The 14357-nt window shown below is 36.4% G+C and overlaps 1 protein-coding gene across 1 annotated transcript in view; it reads left to right on the forward strand.

The window, feature by feature from the left end:
• The window catches only part of LOC107548402 (tetratricopeptide repeat protein 13-like), a 22744-nt gene that overhangs the window by 5232 nt on the left and 3155 nt on the right, over positions 1-14357 (forward strand). The window contains exons 6-15 of the mRNA XM_016229065.1: positions 830-922; positions 1028-1144; positions 2824-2880; positions 3697-3779; positions 3885-4026; positions 4723-4727; positions 5490-5574; positions 7571-7680; positions 10012-10147; positions 10853-10932. Of these exons, the coding sequence (XP_016084551.1) occupies positions 830-922; positions 1028-1144; positions 2824-2880; positions 3697-3779; positions 3885-4026; positions 4723-4727; positions 5490-5574; positions 7571-7680; positions 10012-10147; positions 10853-10932 (908 nt within the window). The remainder of the gene's footprint in view (positions 1-829; positions 923-1027; positions 1145-2823; positions 2881-3696; positions 3780-3884; positions 4027-4722; positions 4728-5489; positions 5575-7570; positions 7681-10011; positions 10148-10852; positions 10933-14357) is intronic.

The following is a 14357-nucleotide window of genomic DNA, read 5'->3' on the forward strand; positions in this document are numbered from 1 at the left end:
GTTCATATAAATCACAACCAAAAAAAAAAAGTTTTTTCGTTCACATAATATATGTGTGTGTACTGTGTATATTTATTATGTATATATAAATACACACACACGCCTGTATAGATTTAAGAAAAATATGTTGCGTTTTATATTAAATATATATATATGATATAATTTATATGAATGTAAATATTTTCAAAATATATGCTGTATGTGTGTTTATTTATATATACACAATAAATATACACAGTACACACACATATATTATGTAAACACATTTTTTTTATTTTGGATGTGATTAATCGCGATTAATCGTTTGACAGCACTAAAATTTATTCAGCAAGGACACATTAAATTGAGCAAACAGTAAAAGATTTCTTTAAATAAATGCTGTTCATTGAACCTTCTATTCCTCAAGTCAATCCTGAAAAAAGCACCATGGTTTCCACAAAATATATTAAGCAAGAACTGATAATTGAGCACAAACAACAACCGATTAATTGAGCACTAAATCAGCATATTATACTGATTTCTGAAGGATCGTGTGACTGAAGTAATGTTGCTGAAAATTCAGCTTTAGATCACAGGAATAAATTACATTTTAATACATATTACAATTTTAAAATAACATGTCTATTTGAATATTTCACAATATTACAGTTTTGACAGTATTTTTAATCAAAGAAATGCAGCCTTGGCGAGTATAATAGACTTTCAAAAACATTTAAAATATCTTAATTATTCCAACGATTTGAACGGCAGTTTATGTATGTTGCTTTATCAAACACTACAATTTTAGTCATAGCTGTACATATAAATGAAGGTAACTCTCTCTCTGAAGGACATAAAGAATGCAGACTTGGCTCTGTATGAGTTGAGCAGAGTTATTGCACTGGAGCCCAGCAGACCAGAAGTATACGAGCAGAGGGCCGAGGTGAGGAGCAAGGGATTGACATCCTTCAAATTAAAATAAAAAATGTATTTCACTGCTAATTAAGACGTAAGGCGTGAGTGGTAATAATGAAGCATGTGATTTCAGATTCTGTCTCCTCTGGGCCGCATCAGTGAAGCTTTGTCTGATCTGACTAAAGCCATACAACTGCAGCCTTCAGCCCGACTCTACAGACACAGAGGAACACTGCTCTTCATATCAGAGGTGCACACACGACACGGCCGTCTTATCTCTCAGGATGCACTTCGATTTTGACTTGAATAGATTGTAAAAGTGTGGATCTATTATAGATCACTTTAGATAATGTCCAGAGCGGAAAGATAGCGCTGGTTCTGTCTGGGTACAGAGTCCAGAAACTTCATGTTTGTCAGCTTTAGCACAAGTGAAGATATTTATTGTTATCCAGTTGAACAGTAACTTGATTGATGCATTATAAATACTGCAGCGTGTCTTTGTGGTGCTACACATTGTAAGAGTGTATCCCCCCTTTAAGCTTATTCCGTTTATTTGTGTTTATTGGATTTATGATAGCGGTCTACATGTAAGTGGGCTTGACACGTTGTTTGGGTGGGTTAGGGGAAGGGGTTTTTACAAAACAATTAATTGTCTGTAAATGAAATGTATTGTTTGCCCACTGAAGAAAAAAGTATGAATCATAAAAAAAAAAAATACTACAGCGTGATATAAAAAGAGATAAGTGAGTTTTTAATTGTAGGGGTCATATCATGAATAACCAATTTTATCTTATGAGATAAGGGTTTATTGTACTATGAAACGGTTGTAATTTAAGATGCGTTCACTGGTAATGTTGATCTGCAAAGTTTCATGGATGAAATCCAGTCATTTAAAAAAGAATCCATGCGATTGGGAATTTTGCATAAGGGTGAAATATCTCCCCACGCAGATAAATATTTTCTAGTCATGCAGATCTGCTGCATTTAAAAACAGAAAGCTGCTTGGTTTGAAATTAACTTCTGTGTGAGTTGTGTACTCTACACTGTTGACAATTGAAAATGGACCTTTCTTAACTGCTAATGTGACTTCCCTGTTCGTTTTACTTGACCGTTTTTTGACCCTCCAAAGCAAACTGGCTGTTGCTTTGAGATATTAGTATTAATTAACCATGTAATTTTGTCGCAAAACTTTTGTTGGACTAATTCAATTTTTGACTGTGTTCTGTTCCTGTCATATTCCATCTTATGAATTGGAAAAATAGCCCGTTCTTGATTTTTTTTTTTTATCCAACCCCGTTGATAAAAGAAATAAACAAGAAGATAATCATTTATAGTGCCGGTTTTTAATGTATACAGTCAATTCTGGCTTGTTATTTTACATATTATTAAAGGAATATACACAACTGTTCAAAGATTTAAGTCTATAATTGTCACCAAGGCTGCATTTAGTTGATCAAAATACAGTTAAAACAGTAAAATTGTTCAAATATTATTACAATTTAAAACAACTGTTTTCTATTTTAATATATTTAATATGTTTCAGCATCGTTACTCCTGTCTTCAGTGTCACATGAGCATTAAATCCGCATATTAGAATGATTCATGAAGAATCAAGAAACATGTATTATTATGACTGTTGGAAATCGTTGTTCTGTTGAAACGGTGATACATTATTTTTGCAGGATTCTTTACTGTTCAGAACAACAGCATTGATGTGAAATAGGATTTTTTTTGTTTTGTTTGTGTAATAGATTTTTTTTTGTTTGTGTAAAAATCCTTACTGCCATTTTTAATCAATTTAATGAATCTTGCTAAATGAAACTATGAATGTACATTTCTTAAAACGCCAAACTTTTGAAAGATGTTGTTTTAATTGCTCAATATTTTATAATATTTACAGATACCTTCCTTTCTCTCATTGTCTTTCAGGATTATATGGCAGCCATGGAGGATTTCCAGCAGTCTCTAGAGCTGAAGGTGCGTGAGGTGTGTGTACGCGCTCTGGCGTAGTTTACGCAAGCGGCGGAAGTGCTCTCTCGCGCGTATACGTCACTCATTGTTTGCACAGTCATTGTAGGTACGACAGCTAATCAAAATGGTACTTACTTGCGCTTATCCGGATTATTCAAACCGACTTAAAACTAAAAGATTACGTTCTCTCGCGCGAACTCATTCGGGAGTGGTGACTTTCCACGTATTCCCAACTTCTGAGCCTGCTCGCCTGAAGTTATGGTTGATTGCTCTTCGGCTGGATATCAACACACCCATTAACGTAAACTACGCCAGAGCGTGTACACACCTCACGCACCGGATGCCGTGCGCGCGCCCAAAGACAGTTGGACATAGTGGTGTATTAGAGGTAAAATATTATATAAATACTGTTCGGTTTCTGGCACAAACCGATCGTTTCGTGTCTTAGGACATCAATGTGTCGTCACGAGCCGCAGGGGTTAATTTGGATTTGTCTGTGCATGTTTTTTTTTACTCTCATATATTTTGTTACCATTGCCATGCATTATACGACTGATAGACTGCAACGGCTGGAGTTAAAAATCATCATTTGTGTTCTACTGAAGAAACAAAGTCACCTACATCTTGGATGCCCTGGGGGTAAGCAGATAAACATCACATTTTTATTTTTGGGTGAACTATCCCTTTAAATAACCTTATGTAGTTTAGATGTAAGAACTGGACTGAAACCAGCAGAAAGTTTAATGTTTAAAGAGGTTTACCATTTTACACGTTTTACAATAGACTATATTTACTGTAACTGTCTACTTAAATTATGTTTTCTGCATGCAGGAGGCTATAGAGGTGTTTAAAGAAGCTCTCAAATTGAAGTCAGACTTCATAGATGCATATAAAAGCTTGGGTCAGGCTTACAGGTGAGCTGCTACTGACTCATGATGATTTTAACAGTCAGTTTTTTCAGATGTTTCTCTGCAGACAATTGTGTGTGTGTGTGTGTGTGTGTGTGTGTGTGTGTTCAGGGAGTTGGGTGATTTTGAGAATGCTATGGAGAGCTTCCAGAAAGCTCTGTTACTGGATCAGAACCACATCCAGTCTCTCCAGCTCAGAGGAATGATGCTGTACCATCACGGCAGCCTGCAGGAGGCCATTGGCAACTTTAAGGTAAATCAAGTGTGTGTGTGTCCCAAGTGGTGTTGTGTTTATCTCTTTGTTGCCAGTAGTAATCCTTAAAAACAACATGAAGTAAAATAGATTTGAAGTGGGCTGTTTACTTAATGTAATGTTCCAATCAAAACAATTCTTGATAGATAAAATCAAATCCCACTGAACATTATTTCCCAGTAAATAGTCCGTTTTAATGGGAAGTGCATTACATTGCAGTAAAATGAATAAGAATACAGAAGAATTAATATCAGTTCTTATAAGCTTGAACAAAAATAAAAGATTCACATTTATGCTTTAAAATCATTTTAGAATACCTTGAACCATAGACTTGTAAGCAAATAATTATTTTATTTATTAAGTGATATTTCAAAGTGAGGGACAACTCAAAATTATTTTATTTCATAATTGACAATATATGTAGAGTCAAAGTTCACCCAAAAATGAAACTTCTGTACTCACCCTTATGTTGTTCAAAACCCACAAGACTTTTGTCCAGCTTTGAAGCACAAAAGATATTTTAAATGCGACCTGAGAGATTTCTGTTCCTCTATCACAATGTCCATTGCACCAAAACTTTGATGCTTCAAAAAGTTCATAAAGACGTCGTAAAAGTATTCCATATGAATCAAAATGTAATTGAGGTTTTTATTTAAGTATAAACATCGATTATCCCACATACTTTGTCTCTCATAGTTGAGGTATACCTATGATGAAAATTACAGGCCTCTCTCATCTTTTTAAGTGGGAGAACTTGCACAATTGGTGGCTGACTAAATACTTTTTTGCCCCACTGTAGATCACATTGAATATGGTAAACAGAAGCTTAAAAGCGCTTGTTTGACACTTAAAGGTCCGTGAGAACTTTTGTTTCCAAAAAATATCAAAATGAATTAAGTAAGGAATAATTAACTCCGGGCCGTTGGATTATTAGAAAAATAATGCACACCCGAGGTGGTGATGCGGCCACGACGCGAATCGGCATTATTTTTCTAATAATTCAACAATTTTCAGTCAATTCAGTCAATTCTTCCGCATCTCATCCAACGCCTCTTTTGCTAGTTCCAAAACATAATTTTCCATTAAAAAAAATGTTTTTAAATAGAAAACAATCATTTTACATTGTAATAATATTTCACAATATTACTGTTTTTACTGTATTCTTGACCAAATAAATGCAGCCTAGGTGAGCATTCAAAAACATAACAAAAATCTTACTGTTTCCAAACTTTTAAACAGTAGTGTACATTTTATTTTATACCCTGTACATTCAGTCAAACACTTCACCATTCAGTTATAAAAAGTGTTCGTTTATTCATTCGTTATTTTCTTCAAACACCTTATTTTTTATAATATATAAATTCATTCGTGCATGCATTCACTCACATACTGTTTATCTTTTATTCATTCTCCATTTATTAATACATTTGAATAATTTTCATGCACGTGTTTTTCTCCATCAGGGCGTATAACCCGCGGGCGCTTCAGGAAGTAAAGCAGGCTCTGGAAAATGTGAATAAAGTGGAGGATCTGCTGCCCATCATGAAGGTAACATGAGCATTAAACATGAAAAACTGTAGTTTTATAGCTGTTCATCAGTCTTTTTAATCATTTAATTATTATCTTTATTAATCTTTAACTGAATAATTTGTGTGCTGAATGAAATGAAGTAATTTTTCTGGTTAGACAAGGTCAGTGAATGTTTCTAGGTCTAGACTCTAGAGCAGTGTTTCCCAACCTTTCTTTAGTCGCGGCACCCTTTGGAAATTTTAACAAATTTGTGGCACCCTACAAAATAAATTGTCACAATATTTGAATTTCTAACTTCGATATGATACTTTGAAAAGTATAGATATCCGGTACAGCAGGGAAGAACTGCTCTAGAGGCATCCTTCTCACCCTAAACGTTTACCAGTGTTTAATGTCTGAGATATATTATTCAGTTTTTTTTTTTTTCTAATATTAGTGCAAGAATTATTAAAGGGGTCATCGGATGCTACATGCACTTTTACAAGAAGTTTGAAGTGACGTGCAGTCCGCCATTGTTTCACCGCCGGAGCAGTTGTAGACAAGAATGACTTCTAAGCGATTGAAGTGTTCTGTTGTTGGATGTAATAATGAACATAGCAGTCGTCGTTTACTCCCGACATCTCAGCCGCTGAAGACGCAGTGGATTATGTTTGTTTTTGAAGGGAATGCGCCCCCGATCTACCTAAACGCGTCTATGTTCGCGCGAATCATTCGTGATCCAGTTTCATCTACAGAAGAAGCGAGTATAATGTTTTGTAATGAATCTTTGCAAATCGCCTTTCCTAATAATGTGCTAATTAGCAAGTTTCACGATGAATGCGGCTAAAGTAAACGGTCTCTCTGAGAGCGGCTCGCGGGGGGAGCAGAGCTCATTAAAATTTAAAGGAAAAAGCTACAAAACTCTCAAGTTTTTTACAAGGTAAAAAAGGGGTTTTTACACTACCATTGAGAAATTTTAACCAAATTATGTTACAGACTTTTCATTAAGCCCCTAAAGAATCATATCAACTTGTGGAAAATGGGCGTCCGATGACCCCTTTAAGGCTCAAGAAACATTTACTATTATTATCAATGTTGTAAACTTGTATACTAATGTTTATATGGAAACCATGATAGAATTACTTTTTGGGATTTTTACATTGGGATTCATTCATACAAGTTGAAAAGAAGAGCAGTTATTTGAAATAGAAATCATTTGTAGCATTATAAATGTCTTTACAGTCTCAATGTAATGTGCCATTGATGTTTTCAAAGTATTATTATCTTTTAATCTTTTAAATGGCATCGTATCATGGTTTTTGCGAAACATTTGATATAAACATTTTCAACATAAAAATAAATGATCTTGAGAATTAATTCAGCAAATTAGAATGATTTCTGAAGAATCATGTGACACTGAAGACTGGAGTAATGATGCTGAAAATTCAGCTTTGATCACCGGAATACATTACATTTAAAAATATATATATATTAATTTTAAAATATTACTTTACTGTAAATTATTCAAATAAATGCAACCTTGGTATAAGGATAAGAGACTTCTTTCAGAAAAAAAATTTAATTATTCCAAACGTTTTACCCTGTATATACTGTATAAATAATGCCATTATAAATTTGTATATCTTTCATTGATTTTATTTCAATCTTCCTTTCTTGTAAACACCATTCATATAATAATCCAATATGTTCACAGAGAACAATAACGAGTGTTAGTCATAGAAACGACTAACGCCCTCAACACATGACAGTTATGAGTGTGCGTAATCTAGGATTAGGTCAGATCTGTGAGTAATGATATGAACAGCTGATGAGAGAGCCTTTGATAAACACGTGTGTAGTGATTGCTAATCTTTTTTATTTGCTGGCTCATAGTTATGCTTGGCATCTGTCTTGCATTTGTGTTTATTAATAGACATATTTATTACAAACATGCATGTTCTCACAAACCGCATGAAGAAAGACAGAGTTTCTCTGATGTGCTTCTGTGTGTGTTTTTTTTTTTAAATATCTGAAGCAGTTCAACAGTAAAACCAGAGACGGCTTCACAGTCAACTCTAAAGTGCCCAGTCTGAAGGATCCTGGGAAAGAATACGACGGATTCACCATCACCATCACCGGAGATCGGTGAGAATTAAACTATCCTGAAATATGATGCCTTCACAGTTCATGCTCTTTGGTGTATTTTCAGTTTATGGGATGAAGCAGGCCATATTTTTAATTCTCACAGCTTCCATATGCAGCTGTATGAAGGGCTTTCTGGAGGTGAAGATGATTAATATGATGAAAATTTCTTATCACGATTATAGTGACCAAAATTATCACGGTTATCAGTATTATTACGGTATTGTTAAAATGTGCTGGAGATGTTCAAAAAGTACCGACACATAAATCACTTCACCAAGTTTTATATTTAAAAAACAACAAATAAAAGGACTTTTTGTTTGCATACTCACTAAAACAGTAACATTACCAATGATGTTCAGATTTTAAATGACAACTTGACTGACAACAGTTTAATAGCATGTTGAAATATCTAATGTAAATGTTCAAATAGTTTAATTAAAAGGTAAACCTCACATTTCAGCTTTTAAATAAAGAAAAGATATAAGTCAAAATGATAATTGATTAATAAATGATTACATGTATTTTATCTGCTCCATAAATAATTCTAGATAACTGATCTGAATTGTTTAAATGTGTAGAATCCACATAAGCTTGTTTTTCATCAATTCGGTCCGTTTTTGGCCAGACAGAAACTGCACACAGGCTGAATGCAAATATAAGTCTCTGTAAATCCACTCGCTGACAGCAGGTGGCGCTTATGGAAAAGCAGAATTAGAGCCGTTTCCCGTAATCTCCGTGGACAAAGCAGTATTGCGATTAAGAACACTTCCTTTAGGTATTACATGGAGCGAAGACGAAAACAAAATGCCATCGAATCGTTTCTGAAGACAGGTACATTCATATAATTAATTAATTCATATATTCATTTGTATAATTCCCTTCGCACTCTTTTAAAACCTCCCAGCTTTTCCTCCATGTTTTCACTCAAAATGAAACTAGTTGTTCAAATCGCGGTAATCTAATACGGTTTTAATGATAATTAAAAGATGAAACGTTAATACTAACTGTGGGGAATTTTATCATGATTTATCATCAAACCGGTAATCGTTACATCCCTACCGTGAAGCCTTTGTTGATGATTACACCAACAGATCAATCAAATGAGTTTTAATGGCCAAAGTGGTCGTGTAATGACTGTTGGTCAATGCAACACATTTGCGTCACCCACTTGAACCGATTATGAAGTGTATTATGAGTCTCATCTCCCATTCCCTTTAAAAGCCAGTTGCGCTCGTGCCATGGCGGATTCGCTATTTACACGGCGGGATTTACAAGCAGAAAAACTGAACGCATCTCTAGCAAGTGGTTCTGCTTGTGCGCGTAATTCTGATACATGCAATGACTATCCATTATGACATGTAGGCATTTTATATTTATGTACACAATAATAATCTTTTACATTTTAATCCTTTAATTTTTTTTAAATGTTTGTGTGCTGCTGCGCATCCCTGTGTGTGTAATAAGCAGAGTGTACTTGCTTTGTGCACATATTGCGCCAGACTTTAGACCAGGTTTTTGTTGATCAATGGCGCAGTCTATTTCAGTTGCCTCAAAATAGCAACGCGCCTGACCGCACCTCGTTTACAGACCAGCACGCCCATGGGCGCACAAATGGGCGCAAATGCATTTGCTATTTAAACAACGTGGCGCAGGACGTGAAAATGATAACTGCATCAGGCTGAAACTAGCAAAAAACACTTACATCGCGCCTGGCGCCGCATTGCGCTAGGTGTATGATAGGGCCCTTAGAATTGTGAGTTTAGCCTATATGTCAGAATTGCGAGATGTAAACTCAAAAAGTCAGAATTGTGAGATAAAAAGGTTGCAATTACCTTTAAAAAAAAAAATGTATTCAGTGGCGGAAACAGGCTTCCATAAAATACCCAACTAAATTAAACAATGTTAACTAAACTTAAAATTTTAAATTAAGCATGAACATTTACTTTAAGTTGAAACAAAACATTATTACTTGTTCTTTTAAGTTGTGATAAATAAGCGCAGCAATATATATATATATATATTTTTTTTTTACAATAAATATAAATATGTGCTACGTCATGCTAAAACCCTCTCATGGCAGTTCCATCTCTAAATCATCCACTTTAATGAAATATTGAAGCTAAATTGTTTTTTATTTATTTATTTAATCTACATAAACGTATCAACTTAAATAATAAAGTAGTCAACTGTACCGTTTTAGTTCTTACACGTTTCGTAGCGCAAACAATGTATAAAGGCTGTTTAGCAAGTTTTTTTTGAGTTTTTTACTTGATTATAGTTTCGAGCCTTATTTAGTGTTTTATGCTAATGATTTTGTTGTTTGTGTGTTAGAGTGGGGAACATGCTGTTTTCAGTAGAGACTCAGACCACAGATGAGAGGACGCAGCAGTATCAGTCAGAAATTGAAGCACTCTATAAAGATCTCACTGCCAAAGGCAAAACACTGATGCTCTCCACTGAACTCGGGGTAAGATTAGCATCTGTCTGTCTCTGCTGAACATCGATTTCACAATCTCTTCTGTCTCCTGCTGAACCTGTAGTGTGACTGCTGGCGTGTGTTCATTAGTCATGTCTCTTGAAGCAAATAAATTCAGCGTCACGTAAACGGTTCTGGAATCTGCACCTGTCTGACCTGTTACACAGAGAATCATGGGAGATCTGTGACCTGTGTGTCTCGTCTCTCACGCACGCACACATGGAGAGACCCACATACACTGTTACACCCAGATGTCTTTGCCTGTATCTTTATATTACTGCACAGAGCAGCACACAGCATTTGAATTTCATAAGCAAAAACTAAGGCTTAGTGCATTCATTTAGTGTGATTAATTAATCTGTACATAGTTTCCATAAAACATAATCCACTATTTTGCACACTTATTTTAATAAATGTGCTTGGTTAATCTTTCTGCACTCATTGCACTGTAAGTTGCTGTGGATAAAAGCATCTGCCAAATGCATAAATTACATATATAAACATAAAATATATAGTTAACCTGCTGATTTTTTTGCTGTCATTATTACCACCGTCAAATCCTTATGAATATTTTGAACCATCGGTCCTCCAATTTAATAACTATAGAACACAGACCACAGTCAGAGAGTGACAAAGCAAGAAGAAAAATAAATAACACACATTTTTTTTTGCCTTTCTCTCTCTCTGTCTTTGTAGGACGCAGATGCTGTGTGTAATTTAATTCTTTCTCTGGTGTATTACTTCTGTAACCTCATGCCACTCTCCAGAGGCTCCAGGTAAGAAAACAAAAAAATCATAAATAGGTGGTTGCTAGGGTTTTAGGAAGTTGAATTAATACTTTATGCATAATCAGTAAAAATGGCATTAAAAAGGGTAATTGCTTTTATTAGTTTAGCAAAGTTTATTTCTTTAATTCATGTCATCAGCTGTTAATATTGAAAGGTATACTTTTTAAACAGATTAAAATAGAATGAGAAACATTATTGCATGTTTAGAAATATTATTTAAAATCCCTGTTTTACATTAAAGGGATAGTTCACCCAAAAATGAAAATTCTGTCATTAATTACTCACCCTCATATCGTTCCAAATCCATAAGACCTTTGTTCATCTTCGGAACACAATTTAAGATATTTTTGATGGAATCTGAGAGCTCCCATAGACAGCAAGGATACTACCACAATCAAGGTCCAGAAACATAGCAAGGACATCATTAAAACAGTCCATGTGACATCAGTGGTTCAACCTTAATTTTACGATGCTACGAAAATACTTTTTGTGCGCAAAGAAAACAAAAATAACAACTTTATTCAACAATTCGTCTCCTCCGCATCACCCTGGTGCCATTTTGACAGTGTAAAGAAATACTTTTTGAGAGAAGCAGTCAATCAGTGGAAATTAAAAGCAGATCAAAAGTGTATTTATTTCTTGTCTCAGTGTTTAGCGCAGTTGTTGTTGCTAGGAAATGCTTGTTTTGTTTACTGTGTTGAGACGTGCTGAAGTTGCGTTTGGTCTCGTACTGTATCGCATACCTTGTCAGTGTCGTGCACTTGCTTAGCCCTTTGTTGTGATAAACGGTAAAGTGTGTTCAGCTGAATTAAATTTCCGTTTTGTCAAAAGGGTATAAAAAAGGTTAGTACACCGCGGCAGCCCTCGTGTGAAGCCCTCCGAGTGTATAGACCGAAGAGTGTATAGACCATCGACTCCACCAGGGAGGGAAACGGGCAAGGGACATAGTATCACTTTTGATTCATACGGTGACCGAGAAGTGCAAAACAAATCACAATTCTGAAAACAAAATAACAAATTACAAACGCAAATGCAAGTCTAGAAAACTAAATAACAATTCAGAAAACACAACAACAATTCAGAAAACATTATAACAAGTCAGAAAACACAATGACAAATCAGACAAATCGGAAAAGGTAGGTATAGTTTGAGACAGCGCCATTGGTTTGGGATTACTCACCGCTGACTGGACGAGACATCTGTCAATCAACATATACAGGAAGAACCAGCCGAAGAACAGCAGAGTCTTGGTAGAAAGTTCGGAGATGGTTAAGTAGCTCAGTTTAAATATATTGTATGAATTGCCCCTTACTATGGAATAAAAAATACGGGGTGTCTATTTACATTTAGTTACATGACCAACTCTTACTATGTGTTTCCATATCCCTACTATTACTACCACTCGCAAACCACGCATCACACACTATAGGCAGCGCAATCCTAATAACCTGCGCGCCTTGTCTATGTCTGCTAATACTCTGGAATTGTCAGTCTGCAGTAAACAAAGCAGATTTCATTACATCTATTGCTAGTCATTCAAGACTAAACCTCATGGCCCTGACAGAGACGTGGATCAAACCAGAGGACAATGCTACTCCTGCAGCACTCCAATCATTTCTCATTTTCCCACACTCCCCGTCTAACTGGAAGAGGTGGAGTTACTGGTATGCTTATCTCTAATGATTGGAAATGTATTCCTTTACCTTCTCTGGGTATTAACAGCTCCTTTTAATCACATTCAGTCACTATTACCCACCCTTTTAAAATCCATTTTATAGTTGTTTATCGACCCCCAGGACCACTAGGTAAATTCGTGGAAGAATTAGATGTGCTGCTCTCAACTTTCCTGAGGATGGTACTCCCCTAGTTATGCTTGGAGACTTCAACATCCACCTAGATAAACCTCAGGCTGCAGACTTCCACACTCTGCTTGCCTCTTTTGATCTCAAGCGAGTATTAACTACGGCTACTCACAAATCAGGCAACCAACTGGACCTTATTTACACACGACACTGCTCCACTGATCATGTACTGGTTACTCCACTGAACACCTTGGATCACTTCCTCCTCACTCTTAACCTCAACATGGTTCCTGACACAACACATACCCCTCCACATGTCACTTTTCGACGTAACCTACGCTCACTCTCACCCTCCCGGCTATCTGCTATGGTTTCATCTTCACTTCCTCCCCCTGAACAGTTATCTCTTGATGTTAACAGTGTTACTGATACTTTCTGCTCCACTCTTATGTCTTGTTTAGACACTGTCTGCCCCTTGTCTTCCAGGCCAGCCCGTACCACCCCTTCTGCCCCTTGGCTATCTGATGTTCTCCGCGAACATCGTTCTAAGCTCAGGGCTGCTGAAAGGGTGTGGCGAAAATAAAACAATCCTACTAACCTTAATATGTATCAGTCACACCTCTCTTCCTTCTCTGCAAATGTCTCCACTGCTAAAAGGACATACTATCATAACAAAATTAACCATTCGTCTAACTCTCGCATTCTCTTTAAAACATGTTCCTCGCTCCTTTGTCATCCTCCTCCCCCTCCTTCATCAACTCTAACAGCTGACGACTGTGCCACGTTCTTCATTAATAAAATTAAAACCATCAGCGCACAATTTTCCACACCACAATCTGTCAAGCAAATCTTACCAGCAAACATACACTTGTTCACATCCCTCTCTTCACTCTCTGAGGCAGAAGTCTCCAAACTCATCCTTTCTAATCATCCTACTACTTGTCCGCTTGATCGTATTCCATCTCATCTCCTTCAAACCATTTCTCCCGCAGTTGTACCTGCACTCACTCACATCATTAACACATCCCTTCACACTGGTGTTTTTCCCTCAGCATTTAGACAGGCTCGTATATCCCCACTACTTAAGAAACCCACCCTTAACCCATCTCTTTTCGAGAACTACAGACCGGTTTCCCTTCTTCCTTTCATTGCAAAAACACTTGAACGAGCTGTGTTCAACCATTTCTCTGCCTTTCTCACACAGAACAACCTCCTAGACAGCAGCCAGTCTGGTTTCACAAGTGGACATTCAACCGAGACTGCATTGCTCTCAGTTGTTGAAGCCCTAAGGCTGGCAAGAGTGGATTCCAAATCTTCAATACTTATATTGCTGGATCTGCCCGCTGCTTTTGACACAGTTAACCACCAGATCCTCCTGTCAAACCTATTGGCAAAGGGCATCTCAGGAACCGCACTCCAGTGATTTGAATCTTATCTCTCAGATAGGTACTTCAAGGTATCTTGGAGAGGTGAGGTGTCCAAGTCGCAACATCTAACTACTGGGGTGCCTCAGGGCTCAGTTCTTGGCCCACTTCTCTTCTCTGTCTACATGGCATCACTAGATTCTGTAATTCAGAAACATGGCTTTTCATATCACTGCTATGCTGATGA

This window comes from Sinocyclocheilus grahami, unplaced genomic scaffold (assembly GCF_001515645.1).
Source record: "Sinocyclocheilus grahami isolate Dianchi unplaced genomic scaffold, SAMN03320097.WGS_v1.1 scaffold347.1, whole genome shotgun sequence".
In the NCBI taxonomy this organism is placed as follows: domain Eukaryota; kingdom Metazoa; phylum Chordata; class Actinopteri; order Cypriniformes; family Cyprinidae; genus Sinocyclocheilus; species Sinocyclocheilus grahami.